The sequence below is a fragment of the Lycium barbarum genome, chromosome 11 (assembly GCF_019175385.1).
Source record: "Lycium barbarum isolate Lr01 chromosome 11, ASM1917538v2, whole genome shotgun sequence".
NCBI lineage: Eukaryota > Viridiplantae > Streptophyta > Magnoliopsida > Solanales > Solanaceae > Lycium > Lycium barbarum.
Window position 1 is genome coordinate 27,054,533 of NC_083347.1, and position 14,725 is coordinate 27,069,257.

The 14,725-nt window shown below is 34.5% G+C and overlaps 1 protein-coding gene across 1 annotated transcript; it reads right to left on the reverse strand.

Moving 5' to 3' along the window:
• Positions 1–7,312: 7,312 nt before the first annotated feature.
• LOC132619623 (uncharacterized) lies at positions 7,313–8,242 on the reverse strand. Its single transcript, XM_060334470.1, has one exon. The coding sequence runs from the start codon at positions 8,240–8,242 to the stop codon at positions 7,313–7,315; it is 930 nt and encodes a 309-aa protein (XP_060190453.1).
• Between the last annotated feature and the right edge of the window lie 6,483 nt (positions 8,243–14,725).

Here is a 14,725-nt window from a genome sequence, read left to right on the forward strand (position 1 = left end):
CTGCCAATTATATTTTACATATCATCTATGCATGTCCGTAACTTACTTCTGCCACGTGATAAAACAAAAACAAAAAAAAATACTCTGAACTAATTAGTTCGTAGATGGAATTGGTTATTCTAGCAGAACTGGAATGGCAGTATCAAAGACAAAAATGAAAAAAAAATCTTCTTTTCCTTTTGGTTATGTGTTGTCAATTTGACGAGATAGAGATATGCTAGGGCTAATATTTCCCAAAAAGGAAAAGAGAGATGTTATATGTGGAAAAACAAAGTTAGATATTTTGAGCTACAATATTTTTGGATATTTACTGGAGCTTCTAAAAAGTTATGGATATTATTCTTTAATGTTTATTGTACTTAAGAATTGTTTACATATTTTAGAGTTTTGTTAGAAGATAAGATTAATTAGATTTTCCTTGTAGATGTATCTAGTATCATATCTACAGCTTTCTCTGTACAAGTATAAATACAGGTACCTTCTTCCTTAAAAAGGTTCCCCCTATCCTAAATCTTTTAATATTAGTTAACGATTTTGGGCTAGAAAAAACTCTCCCCAATTTACTTTTCTTCTGCTATTTTCTATATGGTATCAGAGCCATAGCCATCGGCTGACTTTTAGATTTTGTTTCAAGATCAGGTTAGTGGTAGATTCAACTGGTCTTTTAAATGAATTTGAGTGGTCGTGCTAATAGATTTGGGATGAAATTATTGACAAGTCCAACTACAATGTATGAAAGAGCTGCATGGAGTCCTACCTTGTTGAAAAAGATTTGCGGGAAATTATCAATGGCAGTAAAATAAGTCCTCCTGCAGAATAGCATCACATGCAATAAGAGAAAGTAAATTAATATCAAGGGGTAATACATCCTAAAGAGGTCAATCTCTTATAACTTATTGTTAGATAGTTTGTAATATAAGAGGTTTTAAATTGAATAGACACATTCGTTCGTGAAAGGACATTGACTATTCTGAAAAGTCATCTCTCAAATTCTATAAATGTTAGGACACTCTTGAAGTAGCATATAGAAAATTTGCATGTATAAATATGAGTTTTGTTGTATCCTGAAGGGAATTGCTTGTATTTTCCCCAATATGTATATGAGCAATATTTCTTTAAGGAAAATCGATTTATCCACGCCGCAAAGTCATTTCTTCTTCAATTACATTTACCTAGTTTTCTAACAATCTTAAAGAGATATTACTGCAATATATTGTGAAGAAGAAAAAAGATTATAGTGAAGAAAACTCAGTTGCAGTGTAATATATCGGGGGCAACAAAATATTGAAGGTGAAATCATAATAGAAGGCGATGTTGCCGTGAAATTATAGTTGTCGCCGTGAAATTACAGTTTTGCCCTCAAAGTTGTAATTTTTGTGCACGCCTGCAATGATTTATGACTGCTATAGATTGTACTTTGTTTTCTCCATCTTCAATGGTATTCTTAGATAATTGCCCTGGGAAAATCATACTGAGACAATGTTTTGATGCATGAAAAGAGACAAACAAATTAAATGTAATTTTCCGCATCCTTTGGTTGAAATAGAATCACAGAAAAAAGGACATGGGATCATACTTAATGAAATTGTAAAAGTTATTATAGGAGGAATCCTGTGGTGGCTTATGAATAGGATTTTGACACAAATAAATGTTAGGGTATGGGGAATTCATAGTTTGCCACCATATGGAAATTTTCAACTAATTGGTTTCAATTAATCAGTGATATTTTGGTTCCTTCATCCCTGTCTCCTTGTTATGACTTTGAAAGAAAAAAATCCATGCGATCTTGTAGCAATATTTGTGTTATTGGAGAGTTTTTATTTAAAATTACTGATCAAATCAAGAATGAAGTCAGAAAGTCAGAGATTAGAATGGACTCTTACGAGATTATTTATGACGAAATGGTTTAGAATTTGAGTTGGCCCCAGACAATGTGGAAGCCACGAATCAAGAAGAAAGTGTCAAACAAAAAGAAGATCAGGTTCTACTTTCTTAACTCTACTTATTTTTCGTGAATTTCTGCCCTTTGTGATTTTTGTGAAATTTATTTCCATAAATATAGGGTAGATGACCCACTTGTGATGATCAACAACAGCAACATACTCGGTGTAATCCCACAAGTGTGTATGAGGAGGGTAGGATGTGTTAAAATATAACTATTTCATTATTTATGACTTATTATTTATTTATGTATTCTTTGTAAGTATCCTTGTATTCTTTATAATTATCTTCTACTCTCTTAGTAGTTATCCCCCGTAGCTATCCTTTGGCTTTGTAAAGCTATATAAGTAGTTCATGTATACATCAATAGAACAGAAGAGTGATGGCTTCTTAAGTCTTCTTGTCATTCTTATTATTTTACATGGTATCAGAGCCCTAAAAGAATTCCTTTTCACGCTTTTCATTAAGTCTGTTGTTCCCGTCACTTCTTCCTCTTTCACTTCTCCCACTCCAATCATCACCTCTACCCATTCTTTTGCTATTAAACTTACACCAAAAAATTATTTGGCATGGAAAACTCAATTTATTCCTCTTCTAAATTACCAAAATCTTCATGGTTTCATCAATGGCACTACTTGCGCTCCCTCTGCCACTGTTGCCTCTTCCACTGATCCCACAGCTGAAATCATGTGGGTGAGCTCTCTTCTTCAAGAACTTGGCTTCCCACCCCGCGTCCCTGCTATCATGTGGTGTGATAACATCGATGCAATTTATTTGAGTGCCAATCCCGTTTTCCATGCCCGCACCAAGCATATTGAATTAGACTATCACTTTGTGCGGGAGCAAATTAAGTTAGGTACGCTTTCAGTTTGCTTCATTTCCAATGCAGACCAAATTGCGGATATCATGACGAAACCGCTTGGACAGCAGCTCTTCTCTATGCATTTCAGTAAGCTTCATCTCTGTTTCACGTCGGCATCAGCTTTAGTGGGGGGTGTTAAAATATAATTATTTCATTATCTATGACTTGTTATTTATTTATGTATTCTTTGTAATTATCTTTGTATTCTTTGTAATTATTTTCTACCCTCTTAGTAGTTATCCTCCGTAGCTATCCTTTGGCTTTGTAAAGCTATATAAATAGTTCACGCATACATCAATAGAATAGAAGAGTGATTGTCTTCTTAAGTCTTCTTTTCTTTCTTATTATTTTACAAGATGTACGCAGACCTTACCTCAACCACTTGTGATGATCATGAAATACATTCTAAATAAGTTTAAGAATAACGTATTTGATATGTTTATTATAAATTTATTATTTTGCACCAAAGAATATTATCATGGCATAACTATGTGACGTAAAGCTCATGTGAATTTTACTTTCAAGTTGTGGGATGATATATATGAATTCTTTTATTTTGATGGATAATATTTATACTAGAAAGTTGTTAGCATAATTTAAAATCTAGAGAAAAGGTACTTTATTTGCAGATCATTTTGGGTACATTAGCCGTTGAAGCGCTTTTGTAATAGTAACGTCTTTGTATTATAACAAAATGAGTTTATAATGTTGAATGTTTTAATTGGAATCAAAATGATTTACGAAGTAATTCTATGTAAGTTAATTTACATTATTCAGAGCAAAACGCAACGGAAATAATAGATCGACATACCTCCAGCCATTGTTGGGAAGTCGTCGGTCGTGTCTCCTTCTTCCGGTGAGTCCTTTCTACTCGAAGGATCTTCTAAGCACTCAAAACCTCACTCTTAGATGGTATGGAGTCAAAAGAAGTAATGTGCTTAGGGACCCTTGAACCAAAATGCAGAATATATAACTATGCTTCCATCAAGGACGGTTTTCAGTATTGCTGTGATGGACAGCAGTTGCAAGAGGTTATAGGAAGTTTTTACAACATGGAGGAGTTACTAACCTTTAGAATAGTGAGTGGGCCCTTGTCTTACGAACCACTTCAGCAAAAAGCTTACATTCTCCCACTTGGTCCGTATACTCTAATTCCATAAATGAAACATAATACATGAATCATGGCGATAGTTCCTCTAAGAGCAAGTAGTATCTTCCATGCATCACGATGCACTATGCCTCTAAACGTTTGCCCATATTACTTAATGAACAAACTCAATGTTTATTCTAGGTCTATACTTTAACGATATTTCCTAAAATAAACTGAATGTGCACACAGTAACAAATACGAGAAATACCATATAAAATAGAGTTTCATAAACATTCGTTGATACAACGAAATTTACATAGTGGAACTAAGTCCCATTGTGACCACATGATCCTTAAATTTTTGTGGTGGCATGCCTTTAGTTAAAGGATCAGCTAACATCAGTTCAGTGCTAACGTGTTGAATGACCACTTTCTTATCTTTAACACGTTCTCTTATGGCTAGATACTTGATGTCGATATGCTTGCTTTGACTACCCCTTTTGTTATTATTAGCCATAAAGACAACAACCGAATTGTCACAATATAACCTTAATGGCTTAGAGATAGAGTCGACAATTCTAAGCCCGGAAATGAAACTCTTCAACCATACACCATGTGAGGTAGCCTCAAAACAAGAAACAAACTCAGCCTCCATAGTGGAAGTAGTAATGAAAGTCTGTTTGGCACTCCTCTAAGATATAGCTCCACAGGCCAACAAAAAAATGTATCCTGAAGTTGATCTGCGTGAATCAACAAAACCAGCATAGTCTGAATCAGAGTAGCCAATGACTTCCAAATCATCTGATCGTTTGTACATAAGAATGTAGTCTTTTGTCCCTTGAAGATATCTTAAGACTTTCTTTGCAGCTCTCCAGTGGTTAAGACCTGGGTTACTCTGATATCTTCCCAACATTCCAACAACAAATGCAATGTCAGGTCTTGTACAAACCTGAGCAAACATTAAGCTTCCAACAACAGAAACGTATGGAATATCTTTCATTTGTTCCCTTTCAAGATCATTCTTCGGGCACTGATTCAAATTAAACCTGTCACCCTTCACAATAGGAGCCACACTTGGTGAACAATCTTTCATTCAAAACTTCTCTAGAATTTTATTGATATAGGCTTCTTGAGATAAACCTAAGATACCTTGATGTCTATCTCGATGAATCTTAATGCCAATGACATAAGACGTATCACCCATGTCTTTCATATCAAAATTCTTAGAGAGACATTGTTTCACTTCGTGTAGCATTCCCTTATCATTGGATGCAAGCAAGATATCATCCACATATAGAACTAAGAAACAAATTTTACTCCCACCGACCTTCAGGTATATACATTGATCCATAATGTTCTCAACAAAGTCAAATGAAGAGATAACATTATGAAACTTTAAGTACTATTGATGGGAAGCTTGTTTTAGTCCATATATGGATTTCTTTAGCTTGCATACCAAGTTCTCATCATTACTAGAGGAGAATCCTTTGGGTTGTTTCATATAAACCTCTTCCTCTAAAGCACCATTGACAAATGCGGTTTTCACATCCATCTGTTGTAATTCTAAGTCAAAATGTGCTACTAATGCCAATATGATGCGCAAGGAATTCTTTTTAGACACAGGAGAAAAAGTCTTTGTGTAGTCAATTCCTTCACTTTGAATGAATCCTTTAGCAACGAGTCTTGCTTTATATCTTTCTATGTTGCCTGATGAGTCCCTTTTAGTTTTAAAGACCCATTTACATCTAATGGCTTTTACACCATTAGGCAACTCGACAAGATCCCAAACTTCGTTACTTTTCATGGAATTCATCTCTTCATTCATGGCATTGTACCACAATTCTGACTCTTTACAACTCATAGCCTGTGAAAAAGACTCAGGAACATTTTTGACTCCAATGTCAGATTCTTGCAGATACACAACATAGTCACTAGGAATCGCTGATTTTCTTTCTCTAGTAGATCTCCTTAATGTTGTGTCAACATTTTCCTGAGGATCATGTTGTTCAACTTGTTGTTCAATAATTTCTGGAATTTCTTGAACAACTTGATCTACTGGAATATTTTCAGCAGCTTGTGGAATCTCATTAATTGTTTGCTCAACACCCGGTTGTACTTGAGGGGTGTTATGAATGATAACTAATCTTTCTCTTGAAGTAGAAGGTTGATCTCTTAGAGAATTGGTATTCTGAAATTGATCAGTCCCACTAATCAAGTCATTCTCAAGAAATTTTGCATTTCTTGATTCCACAATCCTAGTGTTGTTAGAAGGACAGTAGAATCTGTATCCTTTAGACCTTTCGGCATATCCAATGAAATATCCACTAATGGTCCTAGGATCCAGTTTCTTTTCTTGTGGGTTATAGATTCTAACTTCAGACGGCCATCCTCATACGCGTATATGTGTCAAACTCGGTTTCCAACCTTTGAACAATTCAAAAGGTGTGTTTGGGACAGCCTTAGTTGGAACTCTATTTAATATATATATACACTGTCGTCTTAAGAGTATCAATCCACAATGACTTAGATATCTTAGAGCTACTTACTACGCACCATGTCCAATAATGTTCGGTTTCTTCTTTCTGCCACACCATTTTGATCTGGAGAACCAGGCATAGTGTATTGGGCAACAACCCCATTTTCTTGAAGAAACTTCGCAAACGGACCTTGGGCTTGTCCATGCTCAGTGTATCTACCATAGTACTCACCACCTCTATCAGTTCTCACAATCTTAATTTGCTTTCCGCATTGTTTCGCTACTTCAGCCTTGAAAACTTTAAAGGCTTCCAATGCTTCGCTTTTATTATGAAGCATGTAGAGATACATGTATCGTGAGTAATCATCAATAAAGGTGATAAAGTATGTCTGGCCATATGCGTCCATGTCTGGACAACATATATCTGAATGCATGATTTCTAATATGGTTGAACTCCTCTTGGCACCTTTCTTTGACTTGTTGGTCTGCTTGCCTTTAATGCAGTCGACACAAATATCGAAATCAGTAAAAATATAAAGTATTAAGTAATCCATCATTTACTAATCTCTTGATTCTATCTATGGAGATATGTCCTAATCTCCGACGCCATAAAATAGAGGAATCTTCATTCATAACACAACGTTTAGTACCAGCTTGGACATGCATAACATCAGGAGTGGAATCATTTTGTAAATTAAGAGAGAAAAGACCATCAAACAATGTACCATTTCCAACAGTTTAGATTTATAAAACAGATTGGAATAACCTTCTAGAAAGAAGGAATATCCCAAGGGTACAAGTCCTGAAACTAAAATTAAATTCCTAGAAAAGTTAGGTACATAAAAGGTCTTTTCTAACTCTAAAATGAAACCACTGCTCAGAACTAAAGTGCATGTCCCAATAGCTTCCACACGCGATTGCTTCTTGTTTCCAGAATAGATGCTTCACTCAGCTCCCACTGGCTTCCGTAGGTTTTTTAATCCCTGCAATGAATTCGCAATATGGATTGTAGAAGCAGAATCAATCCACCACGTGTTATGATTAACATTAGCCATATTAGCTTCATAACATATAAGAGAGATTGAAGTACCTTTCTTTTCAAGCCATTTCTGATACTTGATACAATCCTTCTTTATATGCCCCTTCTTTCTACAGAAGCGACACTTGGATTCTTTCTTGATATCAGGTTCAGGTTCAAGTGGTGCTTTTCCTTTCCACTTTTTATTGGCTTGGTAGGTCTTTTTTCCCTGAGTAGCCATGAATGCACTTTCTCCTATTTCCATCAGCAATCGACCCTCCTCTTGAACACACATGGCCATAAGTTCATTAATAGACCATTTATCTTTATGTGTGTTATAAGAGATCTTAAAGGGGTCGTACTGTAAAGGAAGAGAGTTCAAAATATAGTGCACAAGGAAAGTTTCATACATTTCAACCTCAAGAGTCTTTAGCTGAGCTGCTAAGTCTCGCATTTTCATGATGTGCTCACGCACACCTCTCACACTGGTGAGCCTCATTGATGAGAATTTCATAATCAGGGTGCTGGCAAGTGCCTTATCTGAAGTCTCAACCTGTTCATCAATAGCCTTCAGTAATGCCTTGACATTGTTATATTGTTCGACAGAACCACGAATACCAGCAGAGATTTTGGTCTTAATGAACATAACTCTCAAACGGTTTGAACGCTCCCATTGTTCATGAAGAGCAATCTCAGCTTGAGTGCTAATTTCATTAATAAATGGTTCGTCTTTCCTGATAGAATAATCAATGTCCATGCACCCTAAGTGAAGAATAATTCTCTCCTTCCAAATCTTATAGTTCTCACCATTCAGTTCGGGAATATTACAAAGATCAGAGAAATTTGCAGGTTGCATAACTGCAAAAATATACATACATACTTAATAAATTTGAGGCAAATAATATAAATTGAATCTACTGACATAAAAATTGTCTGTGGGCTAAATTTTTAATTCAATTAGATTCATTCTATGATAGAATTATCAATTTACAGCAAGATATTCTATCTTCGCGATAAAACTATTAAATTCTCATTCATAATTCTTGTGGGTGATTATGAAAAGTATTTAATATTTTATCCTAATTAATTATGCAACCCAATAATAAAGGTTCTTTAGTTATTATATCGTGCATAATTAATCACAATTCTAATGTCTAAAGTTTCTTTATGTGATTCTTAACTTTAAAATTTTTATTCAATTAAAGATGTTGTGGCTAATCTTCAATTAAATAAAATTACAGACCACTTAGACATTAGTTCTTATTTAATGTCTATAATTTCCTTTTGTGATCCTAAACGTGAAATATAATTTCATTGTTGTTGAGGCTAAATCTTAATTAAATAAAATTATATGGATCATTAGACATTAAGATTAAAAGTCAGAATGAACAAGCATTCTTTCTCTAATTAACAGAAGAAAGGAAATTTTATGCTCAGAAACTATAGTAATTGCAAAACAGAATCCTAAAATCTGCAAGCCATTAATGATATCCTCCCATTTAGCAGGTGATAAACTTCAAAGAAATAATGTCTTTGTACGAGGCACATGCAGGGAAGTATAGAAATAAAAAACTTCTTCCAAATATGTGCTGACAAGCATTAATGAGTTTGTCCACTTTTCCCTTTTCTATATTTCTACCCCTTAGAAGAGCCCGTTTAAGAGACACTTTTTCGTCGTCCGTCTATGGCCCCGACGAACACATGTTTCAGTTTTTGGACTATATGCTACATTTAACGTACCAATAAATTCCTCATTACTTTTCATTCCCTTCTCTTTTAATTAAAATAAATTCCCTTGATGTCCCACCCTAAAAGCTAAGACCTATTCGTAGCTTTCTGTATAATTCTAGAATCACCTCAACTTTACTTTTTCTCATCTTCCATTCCATCGTCATGTCTATAGAATTCTCTTAGATTTTACTGGTAGTGGATGCTTATTAACAACAACTAAAAAAAAAAAAATTGTGGGCTCTGTTATAAAACTATATAATTGGAAATAAACAAGAGAAGCAAACTAATAACTTTGTAGAAAGGAGAGAGAGATTGTATTCACTTCTTGTTTATATCTCTTACAAATTGAGAACTTAACCATCTATTTATAGAGATGGTAAATCTCTTGATGAAGTCATCAATGACAACACCAAGAGTTAAAATCAAACTTGTGTTGCTTCATTTCTTCATTTCATACATGTCACCAAATGTACATGTACCTTGCTTCATTTTCTTCATTTCATACATGCCACCAAATGTACATGTACCTATTCTTTTTAGGACATGTGGAAAATCTAGACTCTATGGACATTCATATATATATTTTATAACACTCCCCCTTGGATGTCCATTGATATATAATATGCCTCGTTAAAACCTTACTAGAAAAAAACCGAAAAATGCTAGTGAAGGAAAAAGAGTACATATTTCTAATAATATACATTTTGGTTGCCTCATTAAAAACCTTACAAGAAAAACCCAGTGGGACAAAATCTTGTATGGAAAAAAAAGTACAACATGTATTAACTCCCCCTGGTGAGAACTTCAGGCCAAATATTTGAGTTTTCGCATTCCAATCTTGTGCACCATCTTCTCGAAAGTTGCGGTTGGTAGAGACTTGGTGAACAAATCAGCCATATTATCACTTGAACGAATCTGTTGCACGTTGATATCACTATTCTTTTGGAGCTCGTGTGTGAAGAACAACTTTGGTGAAATGTGCTTTGTCCTATCTTATTTTATGAATCCTCCTTTCAATTGGGCAATGCATGCTACATTATCTTCATATAAGATTATGGGTATTTTATCACATTTCAAACCACACATTTCTCGAATGAGATGTATCATTGACCTCAGCCACACAACTTCACGGCTCGCTTCATGAATAGCTATTATCTCAGTATAATTTGATGAGGTATCCACAGTAGACTGCTTTGGAGATCGCCAAGATATGGCAGCGCCCCCACAAATAAATACATAGCCTGTTTGAGATTTAGCTTTGTGTGGGTCAGATAAATACCCTGCATCGGCATAACCAACAAGATCGGGACTGCAATTGCTAGAATAAAATAAGCCCAAATCGATAGTTCTCTTTAGATACCTCAATATGTGTTTAATTCCGTTCCAGTGTCTCTTTGTAGGAGCACAACTATGTCTCGCTAACACATTAACTGAAAATGCTATGTCAGGCCTTGTGGTATTGGCAAGATACATTAGTGCACCAATTGCACTAAGATATGGTACTTCTGGACCAAGAATTTCCTCATTCTTTTCTTGAGGTCGGAACGGATCTTTATTCGCATCAAGTGATCGAACAACCATCAGAGTACTTAATGGATGTGCTTCATCCATATAAAATTGTTTCAACACTTTCTCTGTATAGGCAGATTGATGGACAAAAATGTCATTTGTCAAATGTTCAATTTGCAAACCAAGGTATAATTTTGTCTTTCCAAGATCTTTCATCTCAAATTCCTTCTTTAAATAATCAATTGCCTTTTTGAACCCTGCAGGAGTTCCAATAAGGTTTATGTCGTCAACATATACAGCAAGTACAACAAACTCCGATCTTACTTTCTTTATAAAAACACATGGGCAAATTGTATCATTTGTATAGCCTTCCTTTAACAAATATTCACTAAGGCGGTTATACCACATGCGCCCGGATTGCTTCAAACCATTAATAGATGACGTGCCTCGTTAAAACCTTATTAGGAAAAAACCCCGTGGGAAAAAGTCCTAATGAAGGAAAAAAAGTACACATATCTAGTAAAACGCTTTGAGAGCTGCCTCATTAAAAACCTTGCCAGGAAAACCCAAATGGGACAAAACCTTAGTCAAGGGAAAAAAAGTACAATGCGTATTTGCTCCCCCTGATTAAAGCATCACATAATTCTTGACGACGATGTAACAAATCTTGTATACCAACTTATCATATCTTGAGATTGGCAGAGTTTTTATCAGATCTGTCAAATGACCATTTGACGAACTGGTTGATGATCTGCACCTTCCTTTCTCAGATAGAGTTGCATCATCGCCGTATAATATTGTTGCAATCAGGACAAGTACATCATGACTTGCTTCATAATCTGTTGTTGTCTTTCTATGATTTGACTGTCATGACAATAATCCTTCATGGAAATAGATAACACATCTGGATTGAATTCTTATGTCGATCAGATGAATGCCCTGTATGTCCAAAACACTTGACAGTATTGGTTAGGACAAATATATTCATGTCAGGGCTTTCATTTGCAATATGCAGTTGATCTATTTCAATAACTCCATGTTGGAGTAAATTATATCACGCCTGTAGTTATAGCAAGATATATAAATGCATCAACTGCACAAATATATGGTACTTCAGGACCATTTCAATTTTCTCATTTCAGCAGATATAATCAAGTGCTTTTGGAAACTCTTCAAGAGCTCCAATAATATTCAAGTCATCAACTTGCATAATAATATGAAAGGTTCTGATTATCATATAGAGACAAGGGTAAACATGATCTTATTGATACCCTTCGTCAATAAATATTCATTAAGGCGATTTCAGTACATCAGCCTTGATTCATTTAATCCATTTAAGGATTTATAAACAAGTTTCCCAAGAATTTGTATATGCTTCAGGCATTTTGAATCCTTCAGAAATTTTCATATAAATTTTGTCAAGTAATTCATATAGGATGTGAAAACATCTATTTCTATTTAAATGATATGACATCTTCTGGTGTCTGGACAGCAGGTCAAATAAGCTTTATGCTTACCAAGATGCGTCATTTCACTTGATAATAATTTCTAAGTCAGCATGCTTTAATAGACGTAGAATTTAGATCCTCACAATCTTTTACAATATTGCGCTATATTGTATCAAAATATTGTCGACAAGATATCATGTTGTATCGGTTCGCAATTCGACATAACTTACTGAGATCTCATCACTTCATTATTTTCAGGTACCTGAACCTCGCATAATGTTTCATGAAGTGTTATGTCGTCGGCTCTTCAAGAGCACTTTGCCTCCTTATTATGATCATTTGCTCCTCCTTTTTTTTCAAGGATTATTATATTTGGAACCGATTGATCTACCATGCTCCATGCATGTTGTAGACTCTGTCCTTCAGGGACATTAGGAGCATTTTGCAGATGAAATATGAAATAGTTGGGTCAGCAAATGCTTTATCTGAGGATCATACTGATGATAATTCACAACATATTTCTTAGCTGCTTATTCTCTCCCCCTTATTTTAGTGACATATGTTCCCATTTTCTTTGGGAAAATCCATCTGTGTGCATCATGGTATATCCATTAATCATGTACCACACATCAAATGCTAAAAGATGGAAATATCTAGTTCCTGACCCTGAACCAAATATAAGGGGAGAATTTAACAAAATTTATTAATCTGAAGCATACAAGTGTTGTTGTATGCAATATATCATATCTCAGACTAACATCTGAAACTCTGTTCTCATAAGCAATGGTTTAGCTGTATTATGGAGGCATCTAATGCCAAACCAACTTAGATATAAACCAGCATTATCAAGATGCTTGTCTTGATTACATATTCTGAAAATTGTGCTTCCAACTCAATCATTTTGAGCAAGCAACTTCGTAAATGTCAAACTGCCAGTTGACAATAAACATACATATGACCGTCTCATAGATGCATCTATTTAAGACATCACATTATAGGTGAAGGGGCCCACATTCACCTTTTATATTTTTCAAAATTTTGGGGATTCAGTCCCAACATTAGCTGGTGTAATCAACTTATCATGAGAACAAGCAACACAAACAAATTCTTAAAGAATCTTCTAGTTCTTCAATATGTTTTAATACTCAATTAGCACATCAGATTTAAATCAGGACGATCAAAATGGTCTTGTCAACTGATAAAATTATCTGTACCCGTAAACTTCAAGTTTACTATGACGAGTGTTATTTCTTTTAATAAACTTCTGGTTTAGTATTGCATGAAATTGTATATCAATAAACTTCTGGTTTATCGTGGTATGTGATCTCATCATGCTCGGGTAACATTGCACTTGTGTATTTCTTACCCATAGTAACTTGAAGATATTTAATATTCCGATCATTTGTAGTCTCAATATGATAACCATTTTTATTGTTAGTAAACTTCAGGTCTACTACAGTGTTCCGATCGTACCAATTACGATCTACGATGAATGGTATTATCATATATAACATCTTCAAGAGACTTCAATTTATTTATCATAATCAGATATTATTTGGACATTGCTAGTGTCATGATACTTGTAAATAAATAATTATCTCTTCTGGAGATGGATCATGATATTTTCACAATCAAATGCACGTTTATATTTATAGGCTTTACTACATATTATCACATTCACTTCAGGAAATGGATCTATATTTATAGCTTATATCAAAAGTTCTCATTCTTCAAAAATGGAACACAATCATCTGAACGTGCAGGTCTTAAGCATATCAAATTGTGATAGCTTAAAATTTCTTTTAAGATATTGCTACTTCAGGAGCAAATCGAGATATGCATATAATGTAGAGATTTTTCTCTAACATATTTTCAATATAAATCACAATATGGAGGCCTATATATGAATCATCACTTCCAGTGATCGTGATCCATAAATATAAATAAATTTAGTGATACTTTAGACTTGTGAAGTATGAATGTCACTTCTGGGATCATTCTAAAAACAAGTACCAAATTAATCACGATATACGCATATATAAACATAGCATGTAACATTAGAAGTGAATTAAAAATATTAAACCAACAATAATAAGCAAAAAGGCTCAAATCACTTTACCTGTGATGGAAACTGTTTTTATTATAAGATACAAGTATAACTTACTAGATACCCAAACCTCATGAAGAATTGCAAACAATACTTGATTACATACACCGTCGTGAACCGTTTCCCGGATGATTTATAATTGCAACCCCTTAAATAACAAAAACTTCTGCATAAGTATATTATTTTAGATGGGTAGGACAATACCTTGATTTTCTGTAAGGCATGGATGACACAAAGACGGTAGTACTGATATGGGCTAAACTCAAATAAAAGATTAGAGACTCGTGCTGATAACGTGTTATAAAACTATATAATTGGAAATAAACAAGAGAAGCAAACTAATAACTTTGTAGAAAGGAGAGAGAGATTGTATTCACTTCTTGTTTATATCTCTTACAAATTGAGAACTTAACCATCTATTTATAGAGATGGTAAATCTCTTGATGAAGTCATCAATGACAACACCAAGAGTTAAAATCAAACTTGTGTTGCTTCATTTCTTCATTTCATACATGCCACCAAATGTACATGTACCTTGCTTCAT